The sequence below is a fragment of the Strix aluco genome, chromosome 2 (assembly GCF_031877795.1).
Source record: "Strix aluco isolate bStrAlu1 chromosome 2, bStrAlu1.hap1, whole genome shotgun sequence".
Lineage (NCBI taxonomy): Eukaryota > Metazoa > Chordata > Aves > Strigiformes > Strigidae > Strix > Strix aluco.
In genome coordinates this window covers 7403167-7425528 of record NC_133932.1, presented here as the reverse complement: position 1 = coordinate 7425528, position 22362 = coordinate 7403167, and the positions used below count along the sequence as shown (strand labels likewise).

General features: G+C 38.6%; 1 protein-coding gene across 2 annotated transcripts in view; it reads left to right on the top strand.

Moving 5' to 3' along the window:
* The window catches only part of MAN1A2 (mannosidase alpha class 1A member 2), a 149021-nt gene that overhangs the window by 19080 nt on the left and 107579 nt on the right, over positions 1 to 22362 (top strand). For both annotated transcript variants that reach the window (XM_074809496.1, XM_074809502.1), the window contains exon 2: positions 8885 to 9140. In XM_074809496.1, the coding sequence (XP_074665597.1) occupies positions 8885 to 9140 (256 nt within the window). The remainder of the gene's footprint in view (positions 1 to 8884; positions 9141 to 22362) is intronic.

Below are 22362 nucleotides of genomic sequence, written 5' to 3'. Positions count from 1 at the left end.
TCTGCTTGTGCCTTAGTATCTGATCCGTGTGATCAACATCAGTGGGACTGCTTTGTCCAATATGTAAATGTGCTTATTTGTAAAGATGCCTCCTTTAATAGGAAGCAGAGATGATGCATTGCTCTTGCATAAGAACCCAGTTTATTGCTTTTTCAGTATCACAGGACCAGCTATGTATTATTCTGCTTTTATCAAACTGTCTTTTATATCAATAAATAATATAGTATGCAAGATGCTTGTTCATACTGTCTTAGACTTGATTGTGGTGAGTTGAGTGTAAATACATTGCTATATACCTATCTAAACTTGTACAACAGCAGTGTTTCCAGCAACCTAGAGTGGTTTATAGTAGAAAATTCTGTGGTTTGACATCATTAATTGTAGTAGGCTTCTGCAGTTTTGAATTAAAATTATCCTACTAGGTTTTGGTGCTGTTTGAATCCTGCATCAAAATAAACTCTCCAGATGTTCATTGTTATTATCTTGCCCATTTCTAACTTTTTTATCCTACTCAGTTCTTGTTCAATACTGATTTCTTTTTCTGTTTCTTATTCCTGTAGTCTATGTCTTTTTTACTCCTGCTTCTTGTACAGTTCTTCCATCTTTATTCCTTTAAAAAAAAAAATTAAAAATCTGTCTCATTGGGGTACTAATTGAATAGGAAGATCTGATGCTCCAGTCAGTATGGTGCTACGAGACAGGAAGCTATTTAAAATTCTTTTACACAGGGCAGGTAGCAACATTCTTCTCATTCAGGTTTGTTAATAAAACATGAAGAGATCCTAAATGTCATAATCTTTTAGTAAGACTTTTTTTATTAAGGCTTTTCAGTGTCTTTTTAGAAGTAAGATTAATTCCTAAAAAATATTTTTTCCCTCTGTATTAGCATTGTAAGTGCTTTGACAATCAGATTTAAGACCTTGTTCTGCAGAAGCTTAATATTCTGCGCAGTAATTAGCTGCAGCTGTTAAATGAAGTTTCTTTAATCAGCAAAAATTCTGAAATAATGCCTACTTTTGATTATATGTTACTGCCTTGAGACAAATGTAATTGTATTCTCTTTTACATCATATTAAGCAGAAAGGATGTGAGATGTGTTTGATAGAGCTGTAGTGATTGAAAACTCTGCATTGTTGAACTTTATGCATCTATTGCTTTTCCTAACAAAGTGGTTTTGAACCTAAATGTCATTGAGAGACTAAAAACTGAATGAGTTTGCTTATATGTAGTTGAAAACTTGTGTATAGCATTGAGTATTTTATATTTTTTATTTGTTCCTCACTAGTGAAAGTTGCATTCATTACTGTTGTAGTCTTAAAAAGTATCATATTTCTTCATGAAATAGTTGATCTGATTCTTCTGAAAATCCATTTCAGCTGATACTGTAACTACAAAACGAAGACATTTCATGTAAGCTTAAAATGCTTATGCAGTCTCTAGTGACCCTTCTTAGCATTGATGAATTCCTGGCTGCTAATATGAATGCAACTCTTGGAGTCTTTGTAGAAAACACCTACCTTTCTTCACTAGTAAAACTTAAGCTGACTGTTCCAGCTATGACAGTGCTTTCAGGTCCCAAGAAAGCCATTGACTTGAGCTTGGCACCCTCCTCCCTTTTGAATTGATGCTTGCGATTACATGGCTGCTGTAGACAGAGGTGAGGAACAAATGCCTTTGCTAATGGTCGCAGCACTTGACAGAATCTCAAGGTAATTTTTCTGAATTCTGTTAACATTCATAACATAGGAAGCAAATAATTCCTGAAGGATGACCCCTTGCCTGCATGTTGTCTTTTTTCCTTCAAAAGTTATACATGTTCTATATTTGATAGTGGAATGTGCACTGTTTCATTCTTAACAGGAAGGTGTTTTGTGCATTTTACTATCAATGTGAGTTTGTGTGCAGAAAACATGCTGCTTATAGCTTGGGGGCTCTAATTTAACATCCCTGAAGATGCAGCTCTGTAACACTTGAAGCTCATGTCCTGTTCTGCTGTGTCCCCAGCCATTTAATCTTGTCCTGATGTCTGATGAAACTCATTCAGATGTCTTATGTGTCAATGCACTTTATTAATAAAGTATTTGATATTAACAAAGTATTAATTGGGTGTATTACCTTCTGATGATTTGTGAAGATTCTGGCTGTGTTCCAAAATCTTATGAAAGATACCTAGCAATACTAAGGAATTTTTTGGCTTTAAGTTTTGCAGAGGGCTTGCTCTTCACACATAAGCGATGTGCTTCAACTCTCCACTCCCTTCTGCAAATTCTGTGTGCCCATTCAATCTGTGCTTTTGAAATTCTCTCGAAATATATTCCACAAGGGTTTTGCTTGTCCTCATTCCAGAGCTGCTTCCAAAGGCCCTGCCTTAATTACAAGACAAAGGAAGACAGTTGGGTGGAGACAGATACAGGAGTAGCAAGCAGCAGTGGCCTTCAATGATCAGCGTGGAAATCTGTGAATTTAACATATTGTACATCTAGAAGTGACCATGTTTTCTTTCTGTTGTGCCTAGAAAAATATGTATAATGAATTACAGTTTTTGCAGGAAAAAAAAAAAGACAAAAAGGCAATGTAAGGATGCAGGTAGTTAAGTGGACTGTCTTCCTAACAGAATTGCTGGATGAACAGAACAAGACCAAACTCTGAAGGCTTCTAACTGCATGGGTTAAGAAAGACTGTTTAAAATACATGGAAACTAAGCAGAAAAATTTAGGTGTAGTCAAGTTCAAGCAAATGGGAAGAATGCCCAGACACTGGCAATGTGGACAATAGAGAAGTTTCCACTCCTGAACAAAAGATGTGGGAGGAAGATTAAGTTACAGTTCATTTGGCTTGAAGGTGACACCCATCTGTCTACACAGAAATGTCAGAGACTGAGGTTTTGGTTTAGACAAGAGAGCAGATCTGAAATGGGATCTGTGAGCATCCATCATAGAGATGAGAGTTTTTGAGAACAGTGGTGAAGGTGGCTGAAGGCCTGGATTCTTGCTCTAAGATTTGGCTGCAAAAGAGATCAGTTAGGGACATCATTTATTGCACAAAAGTGGAAGGGAGTTTTGTTTGGAGGAGGTTTACATGGAATTTAAGAGGGGGGTATTTAGGCTTAAAATGAAGGATATACATTCATGACACACAAGGACACTGGAGATAGATGCATTGCCCCCCATTGACCAGAAAATTAACCCAAATTGGAGATTCCTTGAGTAGTTTCTTTCAGACAAAGGTGACAGTAGAAAAGATAGTGCCTGTGTCAGTGAGTCTCTCCTCTCCCTAGGATGGTTCAAAGAAATGGAATGATGAAAGCAAGGAGAACTCGTGTTCAGAGTGTTGGCCATGCCTTTGCAGAAGACCAAGGAAGTAAGCTAGTGGAGCCTAAGATGGTACAAATAATAGTAAAGGCGGGCAGGAGATAGGAACATAAAAAAGCTCAAGGGGAAGTGTGACAGCAAGAGGAAAAACTTCTGAAACTGGATGCATAAGAGGACTTGAATAAGGACTCTGTCTCGTGTTGCTTGTGTTTGAGGAGCAGTACTCATGTTGTATGCAAATCTAACCACTTGCCAGAAATAAATTCTACTGTCACCTTTGTCTGAAAGAAACTACTCAAGGAATCTCCAATTTGGGTTAATTTTCTGGTCAATGGGGGGCAATGCATCTATCTCCAGTGTCCTTGTGTGTCATGAATGTATATCCTTCGTGTACTTGGAGAACATGATGGGGTTGTAATATGTGTGGCTGTTACAAAGTCATGTATACTGCAAGATTGGGGGGAAAAGCAACTTTTGTAGTTAACATGCAAAATGTTTTTTAGTCACTGACTCTCAAGGATTTTTATTTTTTTTTTTTCAAAGTTAGTGTGTATCTTTTTGTTTCACTCTGTCTCTGAAAGTAGCTTCTGGTTGAAGATTAAACTTGACAAAAGGGTAAAAGTTCAGAATTTCCATACAGGGGTTTGTTTCTGAATGACAGACTTTCACAAATATGTATGTGTTTTAACACTTCTTGTCTACCCATCTGCTGAAAATCGAAATGATAATAAACTAGTTGTCCTTTTGCTGTAGTGATCCAGTGCTCTGCTTTTTAGTGTGAGAGAACAGTTGCTGGTGGCCAGTTTTCTTTTCTAGACTCCATTCTAATTTTTGTTTCCTTTTTTGATCTTGAATCTTAGGAAGAAATTTGAAAGCATTTTTGGTTTTTTGCAATTCAGTTTCTAAAGAGCCTGTTGTGTCACAGACTTACGTTAGCAAGTGAAGCTTTAGTAGCTGTTAAGTTTGGAAGGCTCACTACTTCGTGCGTAATTAAAGCACATTAAGTTTCAGTTAGTGATTTGGTTATCAAGCGTTATAATTTGTGGTCTTTTCTGAATGACATTTAGACAGCTCGTGGATGCTTTGAGAGGGTGCAGTGTTCCTGCATAAGCAGCTGCAATAGTTAATTACAGTGATTGTTTTAAAAAAAACTTGCACCTGTTTCTAGTTTCAGATTCTAATTATTAGGTCTATTTATGGTTCTTGCTGGCAAAAATAGTCTGATCACAGATCCTTTTAATAATATTGCTTGTTTTAAAGTAGCTACTGCTGTAGCTTCATGGCACTTGAACCTCTGTCTTGAGACTTCAGAATAAGTTTTTGGGGAGACTAAAAGGAAACAGCAGCTTTCTGTTAGGTATGGTTTTTGAAGATTTATTGAAAATGCTCTTATATCTTAAAAGTTTGCTTATGTTGCCTAGAAGCGGGGTGGGGTGGGTAGTTGGATAAGGGAAACTGTTTGACACATTTTGGTATATGTGTTTGTGCTGGGATCCTTTCCAATCTTTTATATTTTTAGATTGATCCTTTTTGAGGTCTCTTTAACTCTGAGTACTTGAATGTAGTGCTATCTGTGTGCATTAAACTGTTGCTGACTCTTTCTTCTGCTGGATGGGGAGCTTGTTGGTGTTTGACCTGGGGGGGTGGGTATGGCAGCTGCTCACACATTTCCAATCTTCTCATCCTCTTAACTTTATTCTGTATTTTTACTTAGTTCATGTTGCTTAAGAACTCAAAAGAAACGTGGTATTGGTATTTAGGGGTGTGATTTTTCTTCCATGAGGGTCATATACTTGAATATATTTGGTAAAATATGTCTTCAGCTGGAATGTAGACTATGACAGTTCTTGTAGCTCATGCTGTCCATCATTGGTAATTGCATAGAGGATACCTGTCTGCAGGAGAAGCTCTTGTACTATCTCCTGTAAACTCCCTCAAATACCTGTTGACCTTTCTCTTCATCTTACTGTTTTCTTATGTTTGTCTCAAAATGTCACTTCCTGGAAGATTTGGAGCTGATCATACAGTTAGCGCTAGAATTTTTCATCTCTGAGTCTCTGTGTATTTTCTTCAAACACTTAAGTATTCTGCTGAGTGACTGAAGGAAAGTAGACTGTCATTCAAACCTCCTTAATGACTCTAATTGGATTATAGTGCTGTAGAAATCAACAGCTTTTGTATGTTTATATAGTGGTTCCTGTAGTGTAAACAGACATGAGTTCAAAACCTGTTTTCCAATTTATGGTTCTTTCATGCAGTTTGAATCTAGAAATAGATGAAGTTGGTAGAGTGATGGAGCTTTTATTTTTACTGTTGTATGCAGCACCTGGGACTGAAAACTTAAAGGAAAGGTAAAAGCAAAATCTTCATGGCACTTGATCTTGATGGTGCAAAATCATGAAGGTGCGCAAAGCATATCACCAGTGACTCGTTTTAGTGAGTCTGACTCACTAGAACTACTCAAACATCATTAATCTTTTTCACACAAGGGGATTGTATTTGGGGATATGCACGTTAACCATGAGTTTTACCAAAACCATTCCTATTTATGAATAAAACACAGTCACTGTAAAGCATCATCTTCAAATTAGATTAATGTGGATGTACTTTGAACATCTTTTTATTAAGGTCTGGGATACATTCAGGTTTTTCAGTGATGGTTGATCTTTTGCAAAAAAGAATTTCAATATCTATCAACAAAATGTTAGTAGATCTAGTCAGAAGGTAAAGGCTGTCACTTGCCTCCAGAAACTGAGTTTTGAAAATGAGAAACACATCTCCAGAATACATTATCTCCACACTGAAGTATTTTGATGCTTAAATGTTCAGGAACGCTTCCTATTTCTCATTCTCTGTAAGCCACCTCTTTGGCTCCTGTACAGCGTGCTGTCTCTTGGTGAGAACATGACTGCAGGGAATGATGTCTCGTTCTGGCGACCTCATTCTCATTCTCTCTAGCTGCATCTTACACAGAGCCCTCTGCTAGCCTTGGAAAAACTTTCCAGATTACAGATCTGTGGTTTCAGATCTTTCAGTTGATAGAAATTTTCAGCTGCTTTTGTTACTGAATTGAACATATTGCTGCCACAATAGAATGTGAGTAACTTTTCCAGGAATACAGGAAAGTTATTTTCCCCCATAAGTTGGTCATAGTAGAAGGAAAAGTTATCCTAAATGGTATTACTTGTATTTTCTCTGTTTAGACTAGTCTTTTGCCACTTTGAAAGTTGTTTCTTTGCTCTGTAGTTGAGGGAGAGAAGGACTGTTACCATTCAACAGTGCTCATGAGCTTGGATTTGATAGTCAAAGTGAGGAGCTCAGGCCTTCATTTTTTATTGTTTGGAAGAAATACGGATGTGGCGAGGGTCATATTGAGAAGAGCAGCTGAAGAACTCCAGTTTGAATGCCTCTCAGTGCATCTGTTAAAACATTGCACATTTCTGGTACTGAAATATTGAAAAGTAATAATGCTACTATATTTTTTTTTTAATGCAAACTTAATAGCACTTAAGAAAAAAAATGTAAGGGCTAATAAAACACTCTTTGTGTAACAATGCATTTTGCTGAGAGCATTTATGTTAAGAGTACCATGATTTTTCTTCTGCATGATATGCACATTGGCCTGTAAACTGGGAAGTTATTTTCTGGATGACATCAAGTGACGTCAGACTTTGTCAAACTGAGAATTAAACACATGCCTAAAAAAAAAAAGTCTTTATTTGAGCTTTTGAGCCCAAGCTGAAGACTGGAGCCGAGAGGTGTATAAAATTTAACTTAAAAATATGCTGGATGTTTAGAAATAGCAGTCAGGACTTGTGCACTGGAGGGTTGAAATGTGAATTTCTGGACCTAAAACCTTGATTTATTGCACTTTGGCTTAAAATCAGTTCTCCTTAGGCAGAGGACTGTAGCAGTCATAAACCTTGAATAAAATTGACCAGTCTGGTGGGATTGCTCTGGTACTATTGTATCATAATTCTATGCAAGTTATTCATTATTAGCTTCATTCTTTGACCTTTTTTTTTGTAAAGGTGAAGCAGTGCTCTATAATAGACACGATCTGTGAGATTAATAAAAACAGTTCTGTTATACTTGCAAAGCTTAGTAAGATCTGTCCATATCCCCAAATATTCCAACACAGCACCACAGCAAGTTACTGAAAATTTGTTTGAATCTCTGGAAACATTATCAGTTTATCATAGACTTTGTCAAATATTTTTAATAACCTTTGTAGGAAAATATCCCAATTTAAATATGTAGACACTTTATTATTTTTGTTGTCAGTGTTTGGTGTCAATCTTGTGGGTTTTTTTGTAAACTTTGTATTGGCTTTTAATTGCCATTAGGTGATTGCTGTAGGTACCTTCCAACTGAACTCTTCTGTTCTAATTCTCACATTTCAAATGGTGGCTACTCCTTTTCATTGTTTTTTCCAGTATACTGGAAAAAACATGTAATATGGGTCAAGTTCCTCCTAGAACTTAGGCCAAGTTTTTTACATGGTTTGCTGTTTGCCTTCTTTCCTTTCCACCATCCACTGTCTTCTCCTTAATGCTCTTTGAGGAAGAAGTATTTTTGCCTGGGGGAGAAAACAGGAAGAGAATGTGGGATTTTTTTGTAAGTAGTGCTTGTTTTAAATCCTTACACCTATTTTGGCTTATATTAGTCACTAAGCAACTCTGTGTTTTAAAGAAGCTTGAAAAGGTTGTGTTATGTTGAGAGTTTGATGTGTACCTTTCTGATGCCTTGAAATATTTTAGGACTGGAATTGGCCGTTTTTGGCTGTGGTTAGAATAACCTCTTGTTTAACCCAGCACTCTTCATTTTGTGTGTGAATCTCAAAACTTTTACTGATCATTAAAGATCATGATGGAAGATTGTGCTTAGAACTAAGATTATATTGGTTTTGTTGACAGTGAGTTTCAAAAACATGCTTTACTAAAAGCTCTTATGTTCCTAAATGGCTTTATAATTAACTCTGCATTTAATTTGTGAGGTTCATGGACTGTACTGATTGGAACGAGTTCTGAGTTCAAGACAAAACATGCTGTGGTGGGATTTGCAGCTCTTGCAGCTCACACCTCACAGTTAGTAAAAGGAGTGGCTGCTATTTGTTTTTTTTTTTTTTTTTAGTGGTTGCTGCAGAACTTGGCAAGTTGTGTATGATGTATTTATTGTGCAGAAGGCAAGGAAGAGCCTTTCTGATTTCTCTAAGTGAATGATTGCTAGATGTGCCTTTGCACACATCCTGTAGTTGAAGTACAGGATGTAGGGCTTTTCCTCTCTATAAATTCTTGAGTAGACAAGCAGAGGTGCTGAGATACAATCTAGAAAACCCGTATATGATTTGATTTTCTACAATAGTGTTGCTGATGCGGGTGCTGTTCTTCTTTCGGGGTTAATGGCAAAAATAGTGTAGGATTGTGCACTAACATAATTCAGTACACTCATCTGAATCATTAGAATTACTTAGAGTAAACCAACTTGTGATGTGGCTTCTGTTTTGAAGCTGAGTTTGTTTATAAGCAATGTGTTTTTAGTAATGAGATCCTGACTAGCATTTGTGTCTCTAGAGAAGAAGAGGAACGTCTGAGAAATAAGATCCGAGCAGATCATGAAAAGGCTCTGGAAGAGGCTAAGGAGAAATTGAAGAAATCACGTGATGAGATTCAAGCTGAGATTCAGACAGAAAAGAACAAAGTAGTGCAAGAGTTGAAAAAGAAAGACAGCAAGCCACTGCCCCCTGTTCCTTTACCAAATCTTATAGGGATAAACAGTGGAGAACCAGCAGACCCGGATATCCGAGAGAAGAGGAACAAAATTAAAGAGGTAAAGATGATGATGATGTGGTCCTACCCGTTCTTGTATCTGATAGCAGTTATTTATATGGCATTTAGTTACTGTTATGATTTATGTTAAAAATAAAAGAGAAACAGGACTACAAATCTTTTTAATAAACAGTAAGCTAAAAGTGCACAAGTATTAATGAACATCAGCATTATTGCATGTGTTTTCCTGGTGTTGAGGTGTTAATAGTTCACTGGGTATCAACTTAAAAATGATTTTAAGGTGGTCTTCAATTTAGTGGTATGGGTTCAAAGCAAGTTTGTCCTTAACACGTGGAACAGCAAGAAGTGCATCTTTAAAACAGAGCTTGACTTTGTCAGGTTCCATTCAAAGAACAGGATATGTTAGTGTGTCACAAAATATTTTTAGATGTTTAAAAAGTGGATTGAAAAGATAGGGGAAAAAAATGACTTGCTGCTAAAACTTGCAAATTACCAAATTGTCACATACTACTTAAAACAAGTCAGTTTAAAAAAAATGGGTCTAAAAATTAGATTTGCTTAACTAGATGCCCTTATTTATCTGTGAAACATTCAAATGAAGATGTTGGTTTAGGCTTTTGGTTCTGTGGCAGCTTATGCTATGGGAATTGCTGTTTCTGGTCTTATCCTTTCCACTCCTGGTTGGCCGTGAGATTTATTGCCCTCTTTTGCCATGGTAATGCCAATTTCCTATTATTATCGCCAGGCTTTTTCTGAGTCGGTGCTTCTAACTAGTGTGGCAGAAACACTGTGCAGCCGCCTTTTCCGTTCCTGCAATCTGATTAGTTTTATGCCTAAAAGTCGGGATAGCAAGCACGAGTGGTTCAGGCCAGAGGTAGACAAGCACAGGCTCTGTAATTAAAGAACATGCAGGTCCACAGCACATAGTAGTTACATCATCTAAATCTTTTAAATTTTAATCTGAGTTCACTCAGAAAACCAAAAAATAAGTCAGTCATCCACCTATTGTCCTGATAGGGAGGAGTTGCAGCTGGAGTATGTGCCATGCTGCAGGTAGATCACCCAAGTTGGAATTTTACTTTGAATATTAATGATGACTAGATGAAATCCACTCTTATCAAGTAATGAATAACTGCTTATGATACATGAGTGATACAGCATGGACCTGTATCAATATTTGAATCTCTCTAATAGCAAATCCTTCCCTGGAAGGTGTGCTTATTCTATTAGTGGCTACTGCAGAAGCACTTTTGACCGAGAAGTTGTGTGTGTGATACTGGTCCACATTCACCCTGGCTGGTTAGGGCTATTTCCCAAAGGACAAGAACTGAATTGTGGATTTCAGAAGGCTGTATTGCTTTTCAAAACTCTGTTCTCAAACATTTTCAGTGAGACAGAAAATCTTGCTTTTCAAAATGTCTTGTGTAGGGTGAAGCTGAACAGTGAATGGTATGGTCATGTAGCTGTCAACACTTAAGTTTACTATAGATTACTGTATTTAAATACCTTTGATTTTGACACTGATGGATTTAATGGGTAGAATAAAACTGACTTGACCAAGTAATGGGAAAGTACTTGAGCACAGCTAACAGTGAAGAACTAACTGGAAGAAATAATCAACTGAAGTCCCTATAGATCAAGCCTGGAATTGGAGGGAGGGTTGAAGATTAGTATTTGCATTTCTGCTATTGTTTGGTCAGAATGTAGATTCAGAGGAGTTGAGAAGGCTGTCACTGGAACGGCAATTTTCTTGGTGACCTGAATAAGTAGTAAAATTTGGACAATACTTGCTGATCTAAACCTGAAGGTGTAACAATTTGTGAGTAAGGAATCCAGGGTAGCTTGTGAGTAGGGATCACCAGGTAGTAGCTCTAGTGATCCTTAGCTGCCACAAATCTTGTTCTGTAAAAGGCTTACTCTTTTGGTGATCAGCCTATGTGTGAGTCACACTGACAAGCTGGGGGTTTTTTGCATAACTTCTATTGTGGTTTCTGAAGTGTAGCTTCTCATAGCCAGACTAAAGATTTTATGTATTGGGTGGGTAAGTACTTCAATTAGGGTAATCATACCTTCCTACTGACCAGTCTTCAGTAGTGTGACCACTGTGCTTGAACAGTCCAGGATCATACTAGTATGACTGAAATTTGTCTTCGTGTGAATTGCCTTTGTTGAGTCAGTCTTGTTAGTACTGTAGCTACCAGGTGATCTCCAGAATTTTTAAATTCTTTGAAGCAAGGCAGCAGATTATCACTTCTACAGCTAGATGTGTGAAGGTGTAGAATACAGGAGTGGAAGGTCTGCTAGTGAGAGTGGACAAATGATCATGCTGAAGAACCCATTGTTGGTACATTGTCATTTTTGTTTGGCCTCTAGGTCTACTTCTGGATTTTGGCATCTGCTACATTGCAATTAATGTAATGTGGCTGAGATAAAACATATCAACAGTGTCAGAGGAGTAATATTTTGCCTGAAACCTGTTTTTGACAGCTTCAGATGTATCACAGAAGGCTGCAGCAATTCTAGAGATGCAAAGTTCATTTTGAAATATGCTATGATCATCACTGAGGTCTTCTCTCACTGTTTTTTGTAACCAGTGTAGACTAAAACAAATAGTCTTTGTAGATGAGATACAGACTTAGCAAAAAAAGAACAGGTTCCAGGAGACAATATCTCTAACATAAGTTAACACCTAGCATATATAGCATTTCTGACAGGCAAGATATTATGGTTGTCTGGATTGAGACCAAAATATTAGCACAGGGAAGCTCCTAGCTCTTTGGAAGCTGCGTATCTGGCTTCAGAATTCCGGGTGGTACTGAGAAGGCATTTGGCTCATGCCTTGGTTTACTTTGAAATGTCCTGATGTGTATTTGAGGAACTTCACTCTCACAGAACAGCTTTAAATTCACAACATGAATGAATCTATACAGCCTATTTTGACTAGTATCAAATGGTGAAAAGCTATGTAGAATTGGGCTGACTGTTGGAGACAAAATGTAACATGCACATGGGTCTTTACAGTTGGGAGAAAGGTTGGAAAATTTTCCAGTGGGGATCTAGTTTCTGTCATTTTTGCAGAAAATTTATTACTACTTTTTTTTTTCCAAAGAACACCTTGGTTAAGTCTTTGTTAACAGATCTTTCTATAAAACGTGGTTTTGCAGTACTTAAATATTTTAAAAATACATATTTTCATTTTTTTTAAAAAGTGCATATAAAAGTAAAAATAATTTGTGTAATGATCTTGAGCTTTTGAAAGCATTTGAAAGCTTTGTATAATCGAATGTTTACTGAGCACAGAGAGGGAGCTGCTTAAGGTTATGGAATAAACCAGGAGCAGAATCTGCATCTCTTGGTTTTGTTTTTGTGTATCTTTTGGTATTTATATTTAGTGTTGCATTGTATTCTCAATTGTAACTAATTCACAGAATTATATAAATTGTCTATATTCTTTTAACAAGCTATTAATTCAGTTATTTCAATAAGGACCACCTGTGAGTTGGTTGATTAGTTTAGATGCACAGTGACAACTTTGACAAGTAAAGGTTTTCCACCTGCTTGCTGTATGTACATGCTGTGTAGCACTTAAGTGCTACAAAGTATATTAAGTATATTAGCTTGCTGTCTGGCTTTAAAAAAAATGCTATGGTTTTTGATTAACTGGTATTTTAAGAATAAAGGCATCTGAAAATTATTCTTGCTGCCACGCTTTAGATTTGTATTTATATTTTAGTGATTTTTTTTTTTAATACTGAGTAAAAGGTGAGAAAATGGTTTTATAAGAGGGTAAATGTAACTTGTATAATTTTCCAAAAAGATTTAAAGATGTGACTTTTTATTGTGGTTAACACAAAGAAATTAAGAGCAAAACTCATCTTTTGGAAGTCATTGGCTTCCTTTCCAAGTTAAATTAAATATAAATTGCATGAGCATTTGGAATTTTTGGCACTTAATTTCTGTTATTATGTCCTTTAAATGGTGTTCAGAATATTAATTTTTGCAGTTTAAGTGTAATCATTACATAGTGCTCTTTTTAATGAGTTTTGTTTCCTTGAGAAGTTAAATTTTACCCAGTCAAATAAGGAAAATTTTACAACTCTTTTCACCCTACTCAGGGTTCAGGTTTTCTTCCATTTCAGCTTAAGAGTTCACAGTATTGTCTCACTGCCAGAGTTCATTTTGGATACTTGTTAAAATAGTGTATTTAACCCAATAATGGTACTAATATCATGCAGGATATTCTATGTATACCTTGTTCTAAACATTGAAATATTTGTTTTGAATTCTTGGATTGTTCAAGTCCATAGGTGTTTGCTTTGAGAAGTGTTGAAATTATGGATGTACAATATTTACATACAAGTCAGTTTGTATTATATTACATATATATCAGTTTTGCATATGTACTGACTACAGAGCTCTGGGGGCGATTGTCAGGGACCCGGGGGCCTGGGTAGTGGTTTCCTTGATCCTACCAGTAAGGGTAAAGGGTATGAGGAGGGCACTGACAACGCACATCAGCAGTTGGTTGTAGAGCTGGTGTTGGTAACAGGGTTTTGGGTTCTACAACCACAGGACCCTGTTTGCAGGCTCTGCCTGGGAGAGATGGGATCCACCTCACTGTGGCAGCATGAAGGGATCTTTGCCAGCAGGATGGCTGACCTTGTAAGGGAGGGCTTTGAACTAGGCACAGTGGGAGGGGGAAGAGTAACTACCAGCCCTATGAGGGAGTGACTGACAAGGTGGATGAGCAAAAGGCCTGCAGTGGTGTGTCAGGGATCACAAAATCAAGAAAACAAGGCTTAAGCAGGGTCACCTCTAGCATTTGCATGTAAGTGAGGCAGTGCCTACAAGGCACCATTATGGAGAAATACTCAAAACCATTTCTGGGAAGTCAACATGCCAGGGTGCCTCTCTGAAGTGCATGTACAATAATGTGTGCAGCCGGGGGAATAAGATGAGTCAGATCTCATGTGTGCAGTTGCATTTTGTTGGAAGATATGGAGATGGATGGAGATGTGATGGGATGACTTGCATGACTGGAGTGTTGCAGTGGAGGCTTACAGACTCTTTAAGAAGAATGGGCCAGGAAAACGAAGGGGTGAAGTTGCCTTTTATGTGAGAGAGCAGCTGGAGTGCCTGGAGCTCTGCCTGGGGATGGATGATAAACTGAGAGTTTATGGGTAAGGATTAAAGGGCAGACTGGTATGGGTGATGTTGTAGTGTGTGTCTGCTATAGGCCACCCGATCAGGAATAACAAATGAATGAGGCACTCTTCAGACAGATTGAAGCAGCGTCATATTTGCAGGCCCTGGTCTTCATGGGTGACTTCAACCAACCCAGTATCTGCTGGAGACACAACACAACAGGGCTTAAGCGGTTCAAGAGTCTTCTGCAGGGTGTTGATTACAGCTTACTCCTCCAAATGATAGCGTAGCCAACGAGCTCTGCTAAACCTCATACTCACAAAGAAGGAAGGTTTTGTTGGGGACATGAAGTTCAAAGGCAGCAGTAGGGACTACAAGGTAGTGGAGTTTAGGATTCTGAAAGGAGGGAGAAGGGCAAAAAGCAAGCTCACAACCCTGAACTTCAGGAGAGTGGACTTTGGCCTCTTCAAAGGTCTGCTTGGTAGAGTCCCTTGGCATAAGGTCCTGGAGGGAAGAGGAGCCCAAGAAAGCTGGTTAATATTGAAGGATCACTTCCACCAAGCTCAAGAGCGGTCCATCCCAGTGAGCAGCAAGTCAGGCAAAAATGCCAGGAGCTCTTTCAGAACTCAAACACAGAAAGGAAGCATAAAGAAGGTGGAAACAAGGACAGTTAACTGGGGAGGAATACAGAGATACTATCTGAGCTTGCAGAGATGGGATTAGGAAAGCCAAAGCCCTACTGCAAGCAAATCTGTCAAGGGATGTCAAAGCCAACATGGAGGGCTTCTGTAATTAAACAGTGACAAAAGGAAGATTAAAGCATATGTGGGCCCGCTGCTGAATGAGGCAATGGACCTGGTGACAGAGGACATGGAAGAAGCTGAGGTTCTTTTTTTGTCTAAGTCTGGACTGATAAGAATCCCAGGCCCTGGTGACCACTGAGAACGTCTGGAGCAAGAAAGATGTACCCTTAATGGAAGACGATCAAGTGAAGGAATACTGAAGCAAGCTGGACATACATAAGCCTAGGGGGCATGATGGGATGTACCTGGGAGTGCTGAGGGAGCTGACGTCATTGTGAGACCTCTTGATAATCTTTGAATGATCTTGGTGATTGAGAGAAGTGCCCAAAGACTGGAGGAAAACATATGTCATTCCCATCTTCAAGAAGGGCAGGAAGGAGGACCCAAGGAACTACCAAGCTGGTCAGCCTTACCTCGATCGTTGAAAAGGTGATGGAGCAGCTAATCCTGGAAACTATGAACAAGGTGATTGGGAGTTGCCAGTGTGGATTGACAAAGGGGAAGTCATGGTTGACCCGCTTGATAAACTTGTACGATGAAACGACGGGCTTAGTAGATGAGGGGTGAGCAGTGGATATTGTCTAACTAGACTGAGGTAAGGCTTTTGGCACTGTCTCCCATAAAATCCTCACAGAGAAGCTGATGAAGTATGAGCTGGATACGCATCATGGTGGGTTGAAAACTGTCCAAATGGCTGGGCCCAGGAGGTGGTGATCAGTTACTGGAAGTCTATTTGGGGTCCAGTAATTACTGGTGTACCCCAGGGGTCAATACTGGGGCTGATCCTGTCCAATGTCCTCCTTAATGGTCTGGATGATGGGACAGAACATACCCTCAGCAAGTTTGCTGATGACAAAACTGGAAGGAGTGGTTGATATGCCAGAGCATCGTGCTGCCACCAGGAGGGACCTCAACAGGCTGGAGGAATGGGCTGACAGGAGCCTCATGTGGTTCAGTGAAGGCAAGTGTTAAGTCCTGCACCTGGGGAGGAACAACCCCATGAACCAGTATATGCTGGGGGCCACCCAACTGGGGAGCAGCTTTGCAGAAAAGGACTTGGGAGTCCTGGTGGACACCAAGTTGAACAGGAGCCAGCAGTGCACCCTTCTGGTAAAGATGACTAATTGTATTGTGGGCCGCATTTGACAAAGTATTGCCAGAAGTTCGAAGGAGGTGATCTTTCTCCGCTACTCAGCTCTGGTGAGGTCACACCTGGAGTGCTGTGTCCAGTTCTGGGCTCCCCAGTATGAGACACACATGGACATGCTGGAGAGAGTCTGGCAAAGGGCCACAAAGATGGTTAAGGGACTGGAGCATCTCTCATCTGAGGAAGGGTTGAGACTGTTTGTCCTAGACAAGAGAAGGCTTAGGGGGATCTTCCAAATATATATAAATACCTGGAGGAAGAGTGCAGAGAGGACGAAGCCAGACTCTTTTCAGTGATACTCAGTGACAGGACAAGAGACAATGGGCACAAACTGAAACACAAGAAGCTCCATCTGAACATCAGAATTGTTTACTGTGAGGGTGACCAAGCACTGGAACTGGTTGCCCAGATAAGTTGTGGAGTCTCCCTCCTTGGAGATGACTGGACATGGACCTGGGCAGCCTGCTCCATATTACCATGCTTGAGCTGGGGGTTGGACCAGATGACTTCCAGAGGTCCCTTCCAACTCCAGCCACTCTGTGATAGGGTGAAGTTTGTTGGCTAAGCCTGTCAGCTAGAAGAAAGCTTCTCCAGAATGTTACACAAGTGCATCTAGTAAGCTTAAGAGTGAAATAGTTTTTATGTTCTAGCTTTCAAAGACAGACTGGAAAATCTGAGTTCTCTGGAGCTTCTGTTCTACAGCTCGTTCTATATTTGTTGTGATATGCAGTGATGTAATTAGGCAGTGCTAATTGTACATAGACTTTTTCAATTCGGCTCAAAGGAGGTGTGGCGTTCACACAAATAAGATAGAGTTGTGAAGTGACTGAAGCTGCTGGCTGTAGCATGCTTGCTTGTGCAGTTTAAAAGCTGTTATGTTTAATGAGGTGGGATAGCAAGGAGATAACTTACTACTTTCTGATAAGCTGTTTTCAACACAGCAAAACGTTCATTCTGTCCTGCTTGTCGTGGCTTTCTGATAAAAAGAAGCGGAGAAAGACATTTAAGCAAAAGTTGTTGTGAGATGGGTATCGGGGGAGCATAGGGGCCACAGTTAAAGAGCACTTGCTCCATCTGGCACCTGCAGGATGAGTTGCTGTTAAATCTGGATGCTTTGCACAAGTGAGGAACAAGGTTCTGGCTGGGAAGCTGGGGATGTTCTGATTTGAGTTCATTTACCAGTGAGTTTACTGTGGCCTTCAGCAAAACTTTCAGTGTATCCTCTTTTAAAATGTGAACTGTAATATGTTGCTTCTTAGAAGGGGAGGTAGGGAGATAATTTATTTAATATTAGTGGAGGCAATTTTGGAAATACTTTTAGAGTTGTGCCAAGAAGAGAAGTGATTAAAATGTATTTTCATAATGGTCTCTGGATGATGCTCAAGAGGCTACTAATAATGTTGAAAAGTAACAGGCTGTTTTATAAGCAGCAAAACTAATGGTTTCCTATGGATTTTTGACCTACATCCCCTTACACCACTCTCTTCTCATGCATACATTGCTGTGAATGCTCTCTTACCTTCTTACTTGACTGCATGAATTGCAGTGTGTTCTGTGCTTGGTTTAGAGCTACCTGCATGCTAAATACTGCCCTTCTGTATAAAGGGTTGGATCATAACTGCCCTCCTCTCAGTAGGGGTGCTAATTTGTGTCTGTCTACCTTATCTAGCCACAGCAGATATTTTTTCTTTTTCTCTTCCCCCTGCCCCTCTCCCTACACCCCCCCACCCCCCCATCCCGAAGGAAAAAAAAAAGTAGATCTCAAGTATCTGGTTCCTCCAACTCTGTAAAATCAGGTTTGAAATGAGAGAATGGATTCAAAGGCTAGTGCAGATGTGTGTGGCAAAAGACACATGTACAGACAGCAAGATTGCATAAGCCTTATTCTCTTAAGAAATCAGGTTAAAAATAGTAAGTGTCCCTTTTACCTGAGTTCTATTTTGTGTGCTTATTGAGAAAAGAGCTGTGCAGAAGAAGGAAATACTTAATCATGTAGAGGTCTTCTCATGCTGCATAACTCCTCTTTTCGTAGTTACTCTTCATACAACTTCCACTGCTAATCTCATTTATTTTTTTGTAATTGCAGTGTTTCTGATCCAGCCAAATAGGCTGCTTTCTGCAACTGGGGGACTTCTTTCAGCATCTAAAACCAATTTAGAACAATTTCCTTATTGCTGACACTTTGTTTTCTTGATCAAACTTACTTGGAATTCTAGTTGGTTAGGACATCAGTTTTTAGTAATACGTGTCTATTGTGTTAGGAGTTTTGCATTGTGTTTTGTAGCTGACTTTGATCCCAATAAAAAAATGAAGCACAATAAGTATTATGACCTCTCTTTTTCAGTATTTGACAGTCCCTGCAATGTGTGTGTGTTTGTATAAAATATATATAAAAATATATATTTAAAAGTATTTCTATCTATACATATGTATACATACACATTGTTTATTAAGTGGTTTTGTTTGCACACTGTTTGGGTTCTCTATGTTCTGGATTCTCAAATGTAATTCAGCATATTGAGATGAGCTAAGTTGGCTTTAAATTAGTTTCACTGCCTTTTTTAAGGCTTAGCTTTTACTGAATGAGTAAAATCTGTGTAAAGTAAGGATGGAGTCTTTTTGATCAAGTCTCTTGGTAAAGTAGTTTTCAACAGATATATTAGAATGAAAACTGTGCAATTATCACTTTGACCAGTACAGGCAAGTTAGGAATGGCCCTGCACAAAGTTGTGTCCCGGCATGTTGGGGTGATTGTATAAAGAACTTGTTTTACATTTGTAAGTCTTAAATTTATGCCTATGAGAAGCTTTGTAGCTTGGTATTTATTTTGTTCAAACAGGAGGATGAAAATAAAGCTCCTATTGGGGATGGTGCAGTATATCAGCTGCACATCCTGGATAGGTTGCTTTGGTTGGTAACTTAAAATGTACTTCTGATGAGGAATGCAAGTTTGTGTTTGAGGATATTTTAAAAATGGGTCAATTCTTATTCAAGTTGTAGTGGTTACAGAATTCACCAGCAGTTGTGCGTTATTTGAAGCATGTTAAAAATTCAGAAAGCTCTACATTATTAAAGATACCTTTTTTTCCAGACCATTGTGAGAAGAACCTGTCTTTCAGCAATGAGCTAGCACATTTGCAGTATTTAAAACTCATAAATGCAAAATAAAATCAAGAAAACAAGGGAATAATTCACTTCCCTGATATAATCAGCCAAACAAAAATGAGCAAAGCCCCAGATAAATTACCTTCAGAGCTGAGTAAATCAAAAGGCTCCATGATATCTGATTGACCTTGCTGCTATTTTTTTTTATTTTGTATTTTATGTGCCATTTATTCCCATAATATGGAAGTGTTGGCAGCAAAAATCATGACTTCTGGCTAGATGAAAGAGTTCTATATTAAATTATACAAGATCTATTATACAAGTGACAATGCGTGCTTTTTCAGCTATGGAGACTTCTATTGGAAGACAAGAGCATCCTCTTAAATATAGTAAAATTTCTACTACTTGTTGGTCATCATTGCATAATTTCTGATGTAGTGCCCTCTGTGTTTCCCAGAGGAACTCCACAGAATATATGCTAGTCTGTTCTTTAACATAGTTTTCCCGATGATGTTAAATCTCAGAATTATTAGTATTAATGATGTCACTGATACACAATATGAGCTACTTGTAGTTGATGTGTAACCTCTTATGGTGCATTCCATTAAGACACAGACCATCTGCATCCAGTACTGTAATACCTGAAACTTGTAATAGTTTACTCTGACTTAGTTTGCTCTGAGATTTGGATTCTTGATTTGCATTGCTGGTATCTATTCTTATTTTTTGCTTTGTTACCAGAGGACTAGAAAGTAGCTAATAAGACACCAATTTTTGAAAGAGATTCTTCTCTCCTTCTCTGAAGGAGATCAAAGAACCACAGACCCCTACGCCTGGTGAATGAACTGCAGATTAACAGAAACTAGAATAGGGAATAGAATTGTTGAGCACACAGATAGGTAAGATTCCCCAATATATTTTTAATGATGACATGATGCACATAGCTATAGAAGATCCCTGAAAGAGTCAACAATCATGTGAACAAGGGAGATATGGTTATATACATAATTGAAAAAAAAAATGTTTGGCAAGATTTGTCACTAACAGCTGTTGAACTAAGCAGCCACAGGATGGAGGTTGTGTGTCTCTTTGCCTGGAGAAATTGGTTAGAAGGCAGGAAATGGAGAGTACAAATAAATGGTGCTGGAGGCCACAGAGGATGTGTGCTGGTGATCCGTGCTCTAAATTATGCAAATAAATTCCTTAAAGTTTGAAAATGGGTGAATAGTGGTATGATCAACTTTGCTGCCAGCATGGAAATTTGGAGTAGAAAACTGAGGCCAGAATGAAGAATTGCAGAAAAATCTTATGGGACTGAGTGATTATCTCCCCTTTTATTTCAGCTAAAATTTCTTAGCAAAATTATGCATATTGGGGCTGGTGGGTGAGAAATTCCAACCTCATGCTTAATATGAAAAGGTGTGAGGTGACTTATTATGAATGAGATCTTGTGTTTATAAGAGTTCCTTGAAAATGTCACTGTAGTGCTCAATAACAGACAAAAAAGAAATATTGAGTATTTTAGGAAAGGAGAACAAAACGGGCAAGGTTCTTATGGTAGCGTGTGCAGCTAAGGTGCCTGTGCGTCTTGCACACTTCATGTAGTTCTAGTCTCTCAGCTTCAAAATGGATACAGTAAAACTGGCAAAGGTGCAGGATAAGCTGGTGGAGATGATTAGATTGATGCCTGAAAACGCAAGACTGGAAGAAAGGAAATGCTTTCTGCTGGCTGATGTGCAGTCCTGGTTCTTTACAAAGATGATCTGGGAGGTTCTAATTTTCTGAACACCACAGAACCAGTCAAACCCGTGAACACCAGTTTCTCTTGAAACCATGAGGACACAAACAGTCAAAAATACTGATTCATCATCTTGGAAAAAAAAAAAGCATTTGCTGTTCTTGTACAAATTGAGCAGTTGGTTCACTGCTGTAAGCTCTCCAAGTTTAGACTCTTTACATCTAGTGTTCTAGTTCTCACCAGTCTGAAGTATTTCCCCCTTAGTTCCATCAGGCGTCTTAGACTTCAAGTATTTCATGCCAACAAAAAAGGACAAGCTTCCCATTTTGCATACATTTGATAAACATTTTAGTTTTGTTTTTAGTAATGGATTTGTTACTAGATTCATCAGTAAAAGAAAACCCAACTTTCTGTGTGTTACGAGCATGTTCCAAACAGACTTTCAGTGGCAGCGTTCAGAAATGCATGACAGTGGCACAGACTGAAGCCTGAAATAATGTCTCTTTAAGTAGAGATTTATAGCTCCCAGAAGACTAAAATAATCTGTATGTTTTCTAAGTTTCTTCAAAAATCTGAGTATCTATACAAGGTAAAGATCATTCTTTAACCTCCAAAAAGTGTTCTCCGCAGACAGTTGGAAAGTGGTTATTAATTTTAAATCTGCCAATTGAGCAGTAATCTTGTCTAGCAAGTCCTTGGTTAATTTTAAAACAGAATTTGAAGGTGGTTTGTATAAATCTCTTGAAATCATGCCCTTAACCAGAATATACCCCTTTGAAAGCAGAACCTATTTCCTGATGGAATGGCAAGGAGAGCGTAAGTTTCTCATTTCTAGGCACAACCAGTAAATACTGCAATTTGCCTGCAAGTTGTTTCTTTTGTTTATTCTCAGTACTCTTATTTGGTTTGCTAGGTGTCTGCCCTTTTCTGAGGGGTGGAAAGGGGCTTTTGATATGTGGTTTGAAGTATTGTTTCTAAATTGCTGCTGTAGTGATAGAACTCCCTTAACAAAAGTCTCTTTGAAATCACTGTAACCTCCTTTTACTGTTACAATTATGATTTTGTTAAAAGCCATCATTACAACCCTGTCTTTATAAAATCCTGATTTCCCAATGACTATAGAGGATCAGATCCCATGAACCATGTTCTAAAGTCAGTAAAAGCATTTAGATAAAGGTATACCTACAAAAGCACTTTCATTTGATATGCCCTGCTTCTTGCCATTCTGGCTTTCTTGCAGCAGAGTCCAAATTTGTCTTTTTGTAGAATTACCAAGCTGTACATGCAACTGTATCCTGCTGGCTGTTGAAAATGTTATTATGGG